Raw genomic sequence first — 15,833 nt, forward strand, 5'->3', positions numbered from 1 at the left:
TCCGACTCTGGGGTTGCGGCGCTCATCTCGCTTTATTGGCCGAGGGAGCTGGCGTACAGCTTCCAGGTCATGCGGCCAGCATGATTGAGCTGCTTCTGGTGAAGCAGAGCAGCGCATGGAAACGCCGTTTACCTTCCCGCCGGAGTGGTACCTATTTATCTACTTGCACTTTGATGTGCTTTCGAACTGCTGGGACCGAGCAACGGGAGCTCACCCCGTTGCGGGGAATTAAACCGCCAACCTTCCAATTGGTGCAGCAAGAGGTCCCAACCCTGCACTAAGCCCTCACCTGTGGCTCCTAGAAGCTGTCAGCATGCAGCAGCAGCCACACCCTGGGAAATGTCCGTGACTGGCCAACTAAGGGTAGTTGTGGGAAGCAGGTGGATCTCAAACCTGGTGAGATAGGCAAACACAGTCTCTGGCAGATGGAGCGGACGAGACCAATAGTGGAACCAATGGACAAGACGGCAGTTTCTGCACATACTGTAGAGGGAACTGAGGGGCCAGTGAACTACCTGGGAAGGTAGCCCATCTACGAGAAGGAAAACTGATCCTAAACCTCTGCTGCCAGGGGTGCCAACTTGAATAAATTATTGGGGAGGCCCAGGCAAGCCCCACCATGCATAATGAATCACAAGACACAGTGCATGCACACCATTTGAATGAGGATGCCCATCAGCTTAGGAAGGGGCCCTCCAATATTTTATGGGGGGGGGCAAAGGAAACAGCCCTTAGGAGTTAGCTCCTATGTCTGTTGCCTTGTGGGACATCTTTCGGAGAAGAAAGAGCTAAGGCGTATGCAAATCTGGAGTGGAGTCCCTAAAATGGTTGGGTGGCGCTTTGTATGCCTCCTGCTAACTCCAAGCTGGTGCCAAATGTGTTGCTGTGCTTTCCTTCAGGCCACATCAGCAAGGCCAAGAGGGGGTCTTGTCTGGGCATCCCAGGCTTGTGCCCTGGGAGGTCACTTTAGTGCTGTGAACATGCTATTTGGCTTTGCCCCTGGAGGTGTACTCTATTGCCTCTCGAGAAAAGATGGATGCCAAGAAACATGTGGAAAACCCCAGGTTGAATCCCTGGCGTCTCCAGGTAGGGCTGAGAGGGAACCCTGCTGGAAATCTTGCAGAGCCAACTGCAAGTCAAGTGAGCTAGATGGACCAATTCAGTATACGGCAGTTTCCTACGTTCCTGTCATGAGCGTAGGCAAGGGAGGCAGCTGCCCCTCCCAGAACAAGTAAAACAATAGAAATACTTAACTAACTGAGGCATCAATTTGGTTGTGCCCCTCCTAACAAAAATCCTGGCTACGCCCATGGTTCCTGGCGAGCTGTACCTGGGGGCTGGACTAGATGCCCCTTGGGGGTCCCTTCCAACTCTCCAATTCTACGCTTCCTTCGTTATTAACATTCAGGAGGATTTCCCCCCCCCCCAAAAAAAAACCCACAACCTAATCACCTAGGCGTTTGATGGCTGAAATATGCCATTACTGGCAACCATGAAATGATTAGATGTGAGGATATTTGTTTGTTTAAATTAAGAAAGAAAAATAACCATACTCTTTGTATTTTTTAAAACTTTTGTTAAAGATTTTCATCGTTTACAAAAGCACACACATCTTCAGGTTGGCGTTTTCTACAGATCAGTTACATTTGTTGTGAGACATTGGTGTTATATGCAGTGTGGGGTTGGGAAGAAAAGAGGGGATGGGAGAGAGGGGGTGCTATGGGAAAGCTTATGTTCTTTTACTTAGTGTACACATGGGATTTTGTGTCAGCGTCACTTGGGCACTTGTTATGTTTCCTTGGTGGTCGACACATTCGCAACACATTTGGGCCTACAAGTAAACTTTGCAAAATCTGAGGCTATGTGTTTCAACACCCCATATCCAAAAACAGGCTTCCTCAACTTTGGCCCTCCAGATGTTTTTGGCCTACATCTCCCATGATCCCTAGCTAGCAGGACCAGTGGTCAGGGATGATGGGAACTGTAGTCTCAAAACATCTGGAGGGCAGAGGTTGAGGAAGCCTGCCCAAAAGGAATTCGCCAACAGCACCGAGATAAAACTCTGCCTCACCAAGTTCAGATACCTTAGGGGTGCAAATAAACAAAAAGCGCAACAAATTCTTTTTCTTCTTTGGCAATCACTCCTAGCCGAGTAAGATTGTCTTCCATAAACACGGTTTAAGTGATTGTGGAGGCCAATTCTGCATCCACACGTCCTTCCATAGTGGGGACATTGGGTGGGAGCTGATCACGGTGAGGGTTTGCCAAGCGTGCCTTCCTCTTAGCACGTATCTCCCTTGCGTATTGAGTTTGAGTGTCTTCAACGCCCATGACACCTTTGGGAAAGGCTGTTCTCCAACTGGAGCACTTGCAGGCCAGTGTTTCCCAGTTGTCAGTATTTGTATTTTATTTTTTTTTAGATTTGCCTTGAGACAGTCTTTAAACCTCTTTTGTTGACCACCAGCATTACGCTTTCCATTTTTAAGTTCAGAATAGAGTAGTTGCTTTGGAAGACGCTCATCAGGCATCCGCACAACATGACCAGGGGCGACAAATTAACAAAGAACTGGACAGAGTGGAGCAAAGCTATATCGGATAAAATGTTGTTGTTGTTGTTTAGTCGTTTAGTCATGTCCGACTCTTCGTGACCCCATGGACCAGAGCGCGCCAGGCACTCCTGTCTTCCACTGCCTCCCGCAGTTTGGTCAAACTCATGCTGGTAGCTTCGAGAACACTATCCAACCATCTTGTCCTCTGTCGTCTTTTCCAGGGAGTCTTCTCTTCTCATGAGGTGGCCAAAGTATTGGAGCCTCAGCTTCACGATCTGTCCTTCCAGTGAGCACTCAGGGCTGATTTCCTTAAGAATGGATAGGTTTGATCTTCTTGCAGTCCATGGGACTCTCAAGAGTCTCCTCCAGCACCATAATTCAAAAGCATCAATTCTTCGGCGATCAGCCTTCTTTATGATCCAGCTCTCACTGGAGTACATCACTATCGGATAACATAGCCGTGATCAAAATGATCAACTCCCCCCCCCCGCCCCCAAGTTAGCCTACCTATTCCAAACCCTCCCCAAGCTGTTTGTAGGCTGATGCTGTGCTCTTCCTCCGGAGGAGGAGCGAGGCGGGGCTGCAAGGCAGCTTTGGCCTCTCCAGCTACGCGCCCTCCTCCTCCTCCTCCTCCTCCTCGCCTGGGTCCCGTAGGATTGCAGGGCGGAGGCGGGGCTTGCGCGCGAGCTGGGCATATGTGTGCGTGCCCGCTGTCGCGCGCGCTCTCAGGTGAGCTCGGAGGGGGCGGCGCGAGAGGGAGAGAGCGCGCGCTGTTGGGGATGCTGGTGCTGATGCGAGTCATGGCCGCCGCCAAGCAGGTAAAGAGGAGAGGCAGCGGGGAGGAGAACACTCTTCCCCCCCCCGGAGGTTGGGGTTGAGGGGGGGTGAGCGGGCAGTGAGGGTCTCTGCTCGAGAAAAGCGGGGGAAGTCCGGGGGGCGGGGCGTGTGCTGCGAGTGCTGGTTTAGTGCAGGCTCTGTTGTTGCGCTTTATTCAGGGGTGGACTCACAATGGAGCCAGAAAAAAAGAAGAAAAAATTTTTATGCGGGGGGGAGAAGCAAACAAGGCAACCGACCCCCTATTCTTATTTTTTGCCACGTTGGGGAAAGCAGTTGGGCGGGGGACACTAGGCCTGCCAGTGTCTGTCATTCATATATGTATATATATATGTAATCTTTATATATATATATATATATATATATATATATATATATATATATATATATATATATAATTTTCCAATATTTACCCAATATTACCACAGTGTTGCCAATTACATACAGATTCCAATTGATATCAAAATAATTATCATTTCCAAAATTTATGCAATTTAATCAAAGTGGTTTCTCGTGCTCCTTGATTCATGTTTTCCGTCCAGTTCTTACAATTCCTTTTTTTTTTATTACCATCTAATTGCGTTTTAGTTGGTATATGAACCATTAAGAGAACAGCGGCATTCTTAGCAATTGCTGTTCATGTCAATGCCTCACCTAACTTTCTGTAGAATTTCAAATGAGGTGCTCTAATTATTTTCCTTTTCCTTGCATGTGTCAGCCTGAATATGTCCAGTTATGAAGTCCTTTATGATTGGCAATTGGCTTTCTCGTTCACCATGGTAAACGAGTTAGAGCCTCCATGTTCAGAGGCAGTTGCGCCTTGGAAGTCTAGGTGCTGTGGGGGACAACGCAGTCGGTTGCAAGCCTTTGCAAGTGAGCATCCTGCGGCCTCAGGGCTTGTGTTCACTTACTGTCTGGGAACCTTTGTCTAGTTCTAATAATTTCACACACATGCACAACAAACCCTCCTGACACACACAGGGAGTGTAGGTGTGCAGCATTACATGGATTTGTTGTCATAGTTTCCTAAATGTAGGCCTTCCCCTTCAAGTTGTGGCTTCTCGCCTCAAAGGAGGATATAATAAGGTGGCTTGGGCAGGTAAGGTAAAGGTAAAGGGACCCCTGACCATTAGGTCCAGTCGTGACAGACTCTGGGGTTGCGACGCTCATCTTGCTTTATTGGCCGAGGGAGCTGGTGTACAGCTTCCGGGTCATGTGGCCAGCATGACTAAGCTGCTTCTGGCGAATCAGAGCAGTGCACAGAAACGCCATTTACCTTCCCGCCATAGCGGTACCTATTTATCTACTTGCACTTGACGTGCTTTCGAACTGCTAGGTTGGCAGGAGCAGGGACCGAGCAACGGGAGCTCACCCCATTGCGGGGATTCGAACCGCTGACCTTCTGATCGGCAAGTCCTAGGCACTGTGGTTTAACCCACAGCGCCACCTGCGTCCCATGCTTGGGCAGGTACAAGGAGAAAATAAATTGTGTACCAGCCCCAAGTTTTGCTGCAAAGAATTCTGGCATACTTATGTTATGAAAACATAACATGCTCTCTTCTTTATTTCAGACAATTTGAAATTATCTCGTAAATCTGGAGGAAGCGATGTAGGCAGCGTCTGAGTTGGAAAGGAGCCTGCGGCTCACTGTCCTTTTATTACCTTGGAAAAGCTTTGTATATTCATTCAATGCCTAACATTGCAGACTCTCAGCTAGAGAGTGATTCTGGAGAAAACGAGCATGGACCTGGAAGAACAGCTTCAGAAGTGAATCTTCATGGTACTGTAAAACCGTTCTGTGCTGCCGGTGCCTCTGTTGCCTCTCTTGGATCTAGTGGGGACAGGCATTATCCGTGGGGATGCCCCGTCACTCACACCCGAGAAAAGTTTTACACTATCTGTTCAGACTATGCTTTCTTAAACCAGGTAACATCCGCTCGCAAAAGCCCAAGTGCTACAGTTAGTGCCTGTCTACAAGACAACACTGCCTTAAATGTTAGGAACAATTCGCCTGGCTTCATTGGCATTCGGACTGGCGCATCAGACATAGTTTACAATGAAGATACTCACTTGGAAAGTTTGTCCAATAGCCTTGGAAAGCTCCCATTGGCATGGGAAATTGATAAGTCTGAATTCAGTGATACATCCCCAGAGCTGAAGAATCGAGCAGGTACAATTATTTTGATGGAACATTCGGTGGTGGTGGTGTTTTTATCTTGATAAATGGAAAGCAACTCCTGAAAAATATACTTAGGTTGTAATATAAACTCCTGGCTGGCAGTGGCTGGAGTGCTGTAGTCCCAGCTGTATTCACAGCCCTGGTGCTCCTACTGGTGAGAATTGAAGATGGGGCAGGGGGAGATTCCCTTTCACTGTGCCGGATTCCAGGCAGTGTTAAAAATTAGCCAGGCACATTTTGTACCTGGCTATCGGCCTGCTTGCGACCAAGTGAAGATGCCTGGGCGCCAGAATAGCTCACCTGACACCTCCACCCTCTGGAGGTGTGTGCAGGGGTATCATTGGATTGGGACTGTTTTCACACACTAATCCTGTAGAATTCCATCCGTTATATTTTATCTGCGTAATCAGAATGAATTTCAGGAACCAAAATCTTTTTCTTGAGCAGCCTGTCTTCCAATTCATGTTTTGCTTTCTGTGTATGTCTCCTATACCCTAAACCAGGCATCCTCAAACTCGGCCCTCCAGCTGTTTTGGGACTACAGTTCCCATCATCCCCGACCACTGTTCCTGTTAGCTAGGGATGATGGGAGTTGTAGTGCCAAAACAGCTGGAGGGCCAAGTTTGTCCATGCCTGCGCCTAAACCGTATCTCTTTCCCTTGTCAAAATAGTCCAAATCTAATTATTGCACACAGTGTAAATTAAGCAAATGAAACCAAGTTATGTACACTTACACGGTCCACACTTCATATTTTGGTTTTAATTTGGAGATCAGCATGATCACATAGAAAAATTTCCCAATTGTAGATTGCTTTTTTCTTGCAATTCTCTCAGAAAACTGACTTTTAAAGTTCATTATTAAATTTATATCCTTACCTGCCTTCCGAATAAGCTCATGTATAATGTTTTGTCTAACTGAAGAATAATGATTAAACTTGTTTGACAGGCAACATAAAGAAGCAAGGAACCAAGAAGATGTCTGTAGAAAAGAAGAGTAAACAATACAGAGAATGTCCGCAACATTATGCTCTTGAAGAAATAAAACAACGGAAAGTGTTAGACCTCCGGAGATGGTAGTTTGTAGTTTACAAAAGCTATTTTTAAATTTTGAATGTGTAAAAATGAATATTTTAAAAACCCATGTTGGGTACAGCTATGTTTATAGTGAGATTATTCAAATCACAGAAGTGTCTTTTGTTTCCGGAAGCATTAAACCAACATAAGCCTCATGGTCCTTTCCAACCTTACGTTTCTAGGAATCTATGATTATAAGGCTACTTTGTTGTGGCTCCATTACAAGCTTGTGTGTAGCTCTGCACTCTATCATAGACAGGTGTCTTGCCTCCTCAAAGGAGCAGGAATAACAACAGCCCTGAATGTTTTAAGTGTGAAATGCTGGCTGAGAATATTTCAGATTACTTCTCTGGATCTGGAGCATATGTGTTGACAGTAAAGGCCCCAGGTTTTCCCACAACCTCTAAAATGGATGAAGTTTCCATCAGTATTTCAACGTGATAGGTCTGTCTCCAGCAATAATAAAAACAAAAACACAGCAATACAGCTGCCTTGAAATAATAAGTGGAATCCTGTTTGGGAAACTATATCTGTTTCCTAAAGAGGTCTCTCTTTTGTCAAGCTTTTTTGCTGTCCTATTAGCTATTTAGCTCTAGTGAAGCAGTTCTAGGTACATCTCTGCATTACTTAAGATAACTATAAGGGCGTTTTCCAACTAAACAGTTCTGCTGGTGCGATCACCTCTGGCTCCTAGTACATCCTCTACATAAATTTTGGAGGTCCCCCATCCCTTCAGAGCAGATTTAGGGGTGTGCGGGTAGAGGGAGGGGATTTTGTATGCTTGTGGAACTACTTAGGTGGATGCGATGCATGGAGTAGAGAGTGCTGAGGTAATGGTTTTCTTGTGAGAGGAGCCAGCTATTCAGTTGCGAAGCAAATTCTGTGACTGAATATATGTATCTATTAATTTGTCAAAAGTGAAATACATTGTTTTCATTTACGTCTTGACATGGCTGCATAAACTTAAGCAATGTGTTCTTTTAAAGGTATTGTATAAGTCGCCCTCAATATAAGACTTCATGTGGGATTTCCTCATTAGTCTCTTGCTGGAATTTCCTCTATAGCACAATGGGAGCTGGAAAGTAAGTCACTTGATGGAGCTATTTAACTATTTTCATTTCGGGGTAAGTCCTACTGGATTTAGTGGGACTTACATCCTAGTCAGTGTTCTAAAGAAATAGCCTAATCCTTGCTTTTTAAAGTGGTAATTCCTTACATTCTCATCTTATTTTTAACCAGCTTACCTCCTATTACTCAAGAAGAGGCTTTGCATATATTGGGATTTCAACCTCCTTTCGAAGAAATTAGATTTGGGCCATTTACTGGAAATACAACATTAATGAGGTAAAGCTGTTCTTGCTATACCTTGCGCTATTCGACAGGGTTATATGTGCAACTTTTAAAAAAAGTATCTTAAATGGCATTCAGTTATTATTAATCTATAGAACTTCGCTAGGGCTGCAATCTACTCACTTCCCTTGGTGTAAATGCCATTGAGTTCAGTGGGGCTTGCTTCCAAGGAGACCCGAACAGTGGCTAAAGTCTTAATGGACCAATTGTGGTCCATAAATATGTACAAAGCTTTAAAAACGTGCAGGTAACATTTATGCTGAAATGCACTAACATGCTTTGTTGTGCTAATGATGCTTCTGGCATGTGACTGACCAGCCCTTAGGTTCAGCTGTCCTTAGGTTCAGAGGAGAAGGGCATGTGAAGCAACTTAGCCTGTAAGACCTGCTCTTACAGTACCGTGAGGTGAAATAAGCAGAAAGCACCAGGGAAGGAGAGGCTGCAATCCTGTGCACACTTATTTGACAATGCATAGAATCATTTTGCTACATGCTTAATCAGGGCATGTTGTGAACATATAGCCATTTTGTATGATGTTCATAGCATTTAAAGGAGAAATAAAGGGGGGCAGAGGGAATCGTTTCCTGGGGCTATGATGGACCAGAGATGTTATCTTTTAAGAGTACTATGTTTTCCCACTTTGTGCTCTTCAGGTGGTTCAGACAAATTAACGACCATTTCCATGTAAAAGGATGCTCATATTTTCTCTATAAACCTCACGGGAAGTATAAGACGGCTGGGGAGACTGGTAAGTAACTAATTTTATTAAGGTGAGTTGTCAAACAGACGGAACAATAGAAAATGACAGAAGGGAAAAGAGAACCAGAATATATAGCCACTATGTTTATTAAAAGATATCTTAGCAGTTGCATTATTTATTAAAACATTTCTGTATAACATCTACATTGAACTCAGTACAGAATTTTTTATTTTATTGTTATAAAGAACAATGCTATTTGGTAGCATGCATTCTTGAACTTTGCCAGAAAACTTCCTTGTGGAGGGGACTTGGACAGCATGCCAGTTGAAAACAAAATAGAGAAGAGGGAGCCTCAGCTGAATCTCCTCCTAGAATAATAATAATTATTATTTATATGCCACCTGCCTATCTGACTGGTAGTGCCCCATTTTGTTCATTACCCTGGGTTCCTACAGGAGAAAGGGTGGCTTAAAAATGAAGCGAAACTGCAGTTGACATAAAACTTCAGATCACCTCAGCTGCTTCTGGAGGCAACACAGAACCTTTCTGGCGGGGCATAAAGTTAATACAAGCTTCCAAATGTTGTTGGATTCCAGCTCTAGCTAGCATGACCCAAAGGTCAGGAATGATTGGAGTTGTAGTCCAAAGTATGTGGAGACTACCATGTTAGGTGAGGCTGGTTTCGTTTATTTATTTATGTAATAAAATTTATACACCACTCGATTGCAAAAACAAAACCCAAAGAAATGTTGAAGCGGGTTTTTGTTTTTTAAAAAACGCATTTTGATACAGTTGCATTGCCTTTTTTTGACTAGTACATTTCAATCTGTTTTAATAAACTGAGAGTATTTAGAAGCTATGGCAGTATTTAGAAGCTCATTGCAGACTAAATCCAAATTACCAGTGACTTTTCTCTTGTTTTCATTTGTAGCTTCGGGGGCTTTGACCAAACTAACAGAGGGACTGCGAGATGAATCTGTGGCCTACATTTATCATTGCCAAAATCATTATTTTTGCCCCATTGGATTTGAAGCCACCCCAATAAAACCTAGCAAGGCATACAAGTAAGACTTTGATGACCTACTGATGCTATGGGCATTCTTTGAATAATATGTTGTTAAATCCAGGCTGCTCTACGTTTCTATATGCTGGGTATATTAAAGCCTTTGGAGAATCAGAGACAGGGTTGTCAGAAGCAGGTGATAGGAAGAACACATGACAGGATGCTTGCTATATGAGAGTCAGTGAGTAGCATCCAACATGCTTGCTTTGCAAGCGGAAGGAACTTACAGTGGTGCCTCGCAAGACGAAATTAATTCGTTCTGCGAGTTTCTTCCTCTTGCGGATTTTTCGTCTTGCGAAGCACGGATGCACCCTGGTATTAACGGTTTTAAGAAAACGGAAACAAACTCGCAAGACGTTTCGTCTTGCGAAGCAAGCCCATAGGGAAAATCGTCTTGCGAAGCAACTCAAAAAACGGAAAACCCTTTCGTCTTGCGCGTTTTTCGTCTTGCAAGGCATTCGTCTTGCGAGGTACCACTGTATGTTCATGCAAAAGGTTCTCCTGTTTGCAGAATGACATCAGATGCTACCCAGTGACTTTTTGAGTCAATGCGTAGAATGAAACTTCCCATCCAGATGTTTATGGATGAAGGTTTTTGGAAATCTATGCCCTATGCAAATCATCAAAAACAGCACTTGAACAGTTGCTGGTCACCCTGTGGAAAAAGCGAGCCTGAAGTCATTCATATTAATAAAGGTAAAGGGACCCCTGACCATTAGGTCCAGTTGTGGCCGACTCTGGGGTTGTGGTGCTCATCTCGCTTTATTGGCCAAGGGAGCCGGCATACAGCTTCCAGGTCATGTGGCCAGCATGACTAAGCCACTTCTGGCGAACAAAAGCAGCGCATGGAAACACAGTTTACCTTCCCGCTGGAGCAGTACCTATTTATCTACTTGTACTTTGACGTGCTTTTGAACTGCTAGGTTGGCAGGAGCAGGGACCGAGCAACGGGAACTCACCCCGTTACGGGGATCGAAGTGCCAACCTTCTGATCGGCAAGCCCAAGAGGCTCAGTGGTTTAGATCACATCCCTAAGGGGTGCACACCTACTTACAAAAAATGTTTATGTACTTTAACGGCATTGAGAACACAGCATGAAGATGGCTTGCTTTCAATTTTTTTTGATATATTTTCTAATTTGGACTGAAATCTTATTTAAAAAACCCAACAAAACGAAAACCACACACATCTTCACCAAGAGCAGCAGTAGTGTGAGCTGTGAACTGGGGAGATCTCAGTTTAGCCATCGACTCACCAGCTGTATTCACATTTCATGGTAAGTCATGGCTAATGGTTTGCCATGAACGCTTAGGCTGCCGCCGCCATGGACGGGGAGAAACAAAACGCAAATGTTGGCTTGGTGTTGCATCCAAAAATAACTTAAGAATTCTACAGCAAATTTAATTAAGACTGGGGTACATATTTCATAGGGACGCGGGTGGCGCTGTGGGTTAAACCACAGAGCCTAGGACTTGCCGATCAGAAGGTCGGCGGTTCGAATCCCCGTGACAGGGTGAGCTCCTGTTGCTCGGTCCCTGCTCCTGCCAACCTAGCAGTTCAAAAGCACGTCAAAGTGCGAGTAGATAAATAGGTACCACTCCGATGGGAAGGTAAACGGTGTTTCCGTGCGCTGCTCTGGTTCGCCAGAAGCGGCTTAGTCATGCTGGCCACATGACCCGGAAGCTGTACGCCGGCTCCCTTGGCCAATAAAGTGAGATGAGCGCCATAACCCCAGAGTTGGCCACGACTGGACCTAATGGTCAGGGGTCCCTTTACCTTTACCTTACATATTTCATATGTTTAAGTCTGAAGCAATTTCTCTGAACCACAGTCATGGAAAACATTTAAAGTTGTTTTAGTCATCCTTAGCAGAAATTGTATTGTTATGTAGAAGGAAAACAGCTAAGTGGTAATATTGAGACACGCATGCTGACTGTTCAGAATACCTTAGAAAGCGTAGCTCATTCAGTGGAACATGAGACTCTTAATCTCAGGGTTGTGGGTTTGAGCCCCCATGTTGGGCAAAAAGATTCCTGCATTGCAGGGAGTTGGACTAGATGACCCTTGTGGTCCCTTCCAACTCTACAGTTCTATGATTCTAAGCTTTTTCATAAGCTGTATGTCTTATTGTGGTAAATGAGTGGATATTATTTTGTGTGCACTAGAGGGCGCCTGTTGCAGCAAGATGTGGAACATTGGATACTCATCGGAGAGCCAAGCAGGAAACACCCAACTATTCACTGCAAAAAGTAAGTTAGCACACCCTAGTGGGGTTAATCAGATATAGATTTAGGTTTTATGAACTTCACATGCTTGTAGAGCTGCTGTTAATGGCAAGTGCAAAAACTGGACAAGAGAGATGTTTCCAAGAGTATTTTGAATTTTCGTTTACAACTTCTGTGAAGGTTTTTGTGGTACTGTGCTTCTTTACAAAATGTAGGTAGGAGTTTGTATCTGATCTACATCCTGTTTCACATAGGTATCCGGTGTATTACTAGGTATCTGGTGTAGAACCCAGGGGTGGGGGTGGGAATTGCGTCTTGAAGAGACGTAAATTTTAAACATCTTTCTCTACAAAGGTACCGTTTTGTTGAGAAACAAATTTCTAAGAGAAACTGTGTAGCATCATCTCTTGTGAGATCACAATTTCTCCTTGGCATTGAACATACTAAGAGTGGTATCAAGACTCTGGAAGGAGAAGATTGTGGTGTCTACTGTGGAATAGTGGGTAGACATGGCAGACGACAAAGCGATTTCTTCAAAGCAGCTCTTTATTTTGTAAGCTGGAACAGAAAACTGAACCTCAAACAGCTCAGCCGGCCTGCTTTTATAGGCAGCCGGCTGTCAACATTGTAGCAACAACAACCCAGAGTTTCCTGCCTAAAATAACTGACGTAGACCTGAGTGAAAACTATCTACAGACCTGAGTGAAAACTATCTACAGTATCCCCCTGCAGGCCCAGGGTGAACTTCACTACATAACATCTACAAAATACTACATCCCCTCCTTATTGTTCTTGTCTTGTTCTCTCTCTTTGCAAAACTAACTTTGCCATCTTAAAAAGAAAAATACCAAGGATAGAAAATACATTTTTTCCCACCTTACTGATTAATGAAAATCGTCTATCAGTTTGTTTTGGTAACCGAAGAGGCAGAGGCCAAAGAGGAGCTAACAAATTAGTGAGGGAAATACTTGGGTAATGCAGAAGCACTGTTCTCATGTGCGATTGTAGTCATTTTTGAGTGATGAATTTTTTGTGTGTTCATTTTTAAAAGGTCCATCAAGGGGGGAAATGTTTATGTAGCGTGCTGTGCAGGATTCTCCTAATTAAGATTGTATTGTAATCTGAATCCCAAATAGTTTTAAAACCATAAAAACTGCTCCTGCAATTTTGTTGCATGACATGTTCTACACTGAATTTGTGATCTCTTTGCCCCCTGATTTATTTATTGTTTTGCACAGGTGGGCAGATATTGTAACTGACTTGAACACACAAAATCCTGAGTATCTAGATATCCGGCACTTGGAAAGGGGCCTTCAGTATCGGAAGACAAAGAAGGTAAAATTGCTTCATCTTGATAAGAAGATTATCTTGCTTCTTGAGGATTTATGCCTCATTAGGTTGGCTTGCCTTTAAGGCTCTAGCTGTGAGGGATGATTGCTGCATGAGTGATGTGAAATTTACAACTGCTGAAGAAATGTGGAAAAATTAATCCCTGAGTGAAAATGTTAGGAAAACATAAGGAAGGAGGTTAGGGAGCTCTAGTAGTTCTGTATATCCATCTAGTGTGACTCCCGCTGCTCATGTGAACTAAGCTGGTGAAATAAATGACTAAAACTTGATCTCTGCAAAAAGTAACTTTCTCAGTATATGCTGCCAAATAGAAGATTGTTTGGCTAAGCATCAGAACTCTGTGGTAACTCCGTGTTTTCTTTCGCTGGCCCTCTGAGGAACCTGCCTCAGTATTCCAGTACAGCAAAAAAATTAAAAGACTTTTGATAGCCCCTCTTAAGCAACCTCTTCCTGATCTCTTTGCTCTTTCTAGGGAAAAGGCTGACTTAAAAGTATCTGCTGCAGACCAGCTCTTTCCACCCAATAGTTTATATTCTTGCTCATGGCTCTTACTAGGTCACTGCCCTGTAAAAAATTAGCCAGATAGGAAGTAGCATGACTGCTGAAAAATGCATTGTTGAAATGTGTTTGTTCACATGTTTTCACCAGCTTTTTGCATACAGTGGTACCTCAGGTTAAGTACTTAATTCGTTCCGGAGGTCCGTTCTTAACCTGAAACTGTTCTTAACCTGAAGCACCACTTTAGCTAATGGGGCCTCCTGCTGCTGCTGCACCGCCGGAGCACGATTTCTGTTCTCATCCTGAAGCAAAGTTCTTAACCTGAAGCATTATTTCTGGGTTAGCGGAGTCTGTAACCTGAAGCGTATGTAACCTGAAGCGTATGTAACCTGAAGCATATGTAACCTGAGGTACCACTGTACTTGTTCACCAGCTTTTTAAATATTCTGTTGGGAGCTGTCAAGAGTGGTTGGGGAAACTCAGCTAGATGGGTGGTGTATAAATAATAAATTATTATTATTATTATTATTATTATTATTAGCAAAGCCAGTGCTGTGAGGGGTTGGCAGAGATGAAGAGTAGCATCTCTCCTGCGCAGGCTCAAAAAAGTTTAAAGTCTTATAATGGAGGGTGAGGAAAGCATGAAATTGTAGGAAAGGAACTTAGTACCAAATCTAGAACTTGGTTTTCTGTTTCTCCTTGATTTCTCCTTGATTTTTAGGTAGGAGGAAATCTGCATTGCATCATTGCTCTCCAGAGGCTTAGCTGGCAAAGGTTTGGCCCCTGGAACTTCCCATTTGGAAACGCTAGACAAGACTTGCAGCCTCCATCACAGACGCCGGGTATCGCCAAGTCTGAGAGCGAAGACAATATTTCTAAGAAGCAGCATGGGCGCCTGGGAAGATCTTTCAGTGCTAGCTTCCACCAAGAATCTGTCTGGAAGAAGTTGTCTCATCTTCACGAAAGGCGGAATAGCGGCTTTCAGAGTTACACAGATTTTGACGGGAATGACTAGAAAGAACTGCTTGTGCAATTGATGTACTGTAAAGTATTCCTTAAGATAGGTTTAAAGTACATTATGCACATAGTAGAGAGAGGGTAGAAATTTCAGTACGACATGGAACCTTAGCAATGTTTGCTGCTTTAAACCTGTGAATGTTGGGGATGCTGAGAAACACTAGCTCAAAGATAAGCACAGAATATTGTACACTTTACAATCCAGTATAATCAGCAATTGACCTGCATTTCTGACCATGAAATCAGAAGGGGAAATAATCAAGATCAAAGCCATTGTGGGGAGGGTGGGGGCCTGGGGAATCTATTATTAGAAGAGATAGATAATACTCAGAAGCATGAGATTTGTTAACTTCCAAAATGATTTATTAAACACACATTGTATAATGGTTTACCTTTACCTTTTACCTGTTTAATGGTATTAAATGTATACTGTGTATTTAGTTCTGAAAAAAGAAAATAAAAAATGCAATAAGGACAGTCCAGTTCTAAATTTACCAAACACCAAATGTTAAATTTGTATTGTTATTGGGTGATCTCAGTTTGGTGACTGTTGGGACATCATTCTGTATGGATTACGTTCGTTGCGTTAATTGACGACTTTAGTTGGCAGTCACAGGTGATGAGCCTGTGAAAAATCCTGGAAAGAGGGGGTCATTGCTTGCTCCTTTTTGAGGAGGGGGTCAGAAAAATATTTCACTGCCAGTTGTGTGCTCCTCCAACACCTTTTTGTGTGATTGCTTCACAATTTGATAGGCTGCTTGAAAACGCATCTCCCCCCCCATCTTAAATGGCTACCGAACTGAGCACCTGAGCTTGCAATATTGTGCTGTTCCTTACCTTTTTTCTTGTGCTTTCTGTATCATTTTCACTCCACTCCTTTCATTGCTTTATTGTTAATATGGGAGGTGCTTTTAAGTGCCGAAACACACTAGCAGCCACAGTGATATACCTCTTTGGCCAGAACACTGTTTGTATCTTTTCAAATGATCATGTC

At 43.7% G+C, this 15,833-nt stretch overlaps 1 protein-coding gene across 2 annotated transcripts; it reads left to right on the forward strand.

The window, feature by feature from the left end:
* The first annotated feature begins 3,195 nt into the window (after positions 1 to 3,195).
* BIVM (basic, immunoglobulin-like variable motif containing) lies at positions 3,196 to 15,280 on the forward strand. Of its 2 annotated transcripts, XM_081908221.1 has the most exons (10): positions 3,203 to 3,367; positions 4,955 to 5,553; positions 6,509 to 6,635; positions 7,623 to 7,718; positions 7,876 to 7,980; positions 8,640 to 8,734; positions 9,618 to 9,750; positions 11,915 to 11,998; positions 13,213 to 13,309; positions 14,544 to 15,280. In XM_081908221.1, the coding sequence occupies exons 2-10, from the start codon at positions 5,073 to 5,075 to the stop codon at positions 14,835 to 14,837; spliced, it is 1,512 nt and encodes a 503-aa protein (XP_081764347.1). In that variant the 5' UTR covers positions 3,203 to 3,367; positions 4,955 to 5,072; the 3' UTR covers positions 14,838 to 15,280. The 2 variants fall into 2 exon arrangements, with proteins under 2 accessions (XP_081764348.1, XP_081764347.1); XM_081908222.1 differs by lacking the exon at positions 7,623 to 7,718 and having other exon boundaries at positions 3,196 to 3,367.
* The last annotated feature ends 553 nt before the right edge of the window (positions 15,281 to 15,833 follow it).

Source organism: Podarcis melisellensis (assembly GCF_964234715.1).
Source record: "Podarcis melisellensis genome assembly, chromosome: 4".
NCBI lineage: Eukaryota > Metazoa > Chordata > Lepidosauria > Squamata > Lacertidae > Podarcis > Podarcis melisellensis.

Bases quoted from the DNA above. Each gene is read 5' to 3' on its own strand.
- BIVM (XM_081908221.1), top strand. From the start codon at position 5,073: ATGCCTAACATTGCAGACTCTCAGCTAGAGAGTGATTCTGGAGAAAAC. The intron at 11,999-13,212 runs GTAAGTTAGCAC...TGTTTTGCACAG, and splicing joins CCAACTATTCACTGCAAAAA to GTGGGCAGATATTGTAACTG. The intron at 13,310-14,543 runs GTAAAATTGCTT...CTTGATTTTTAG, and splicing joins AGTATCGGAAGACAAAGAAG to GTAGGAGGAAATCTGCATTG.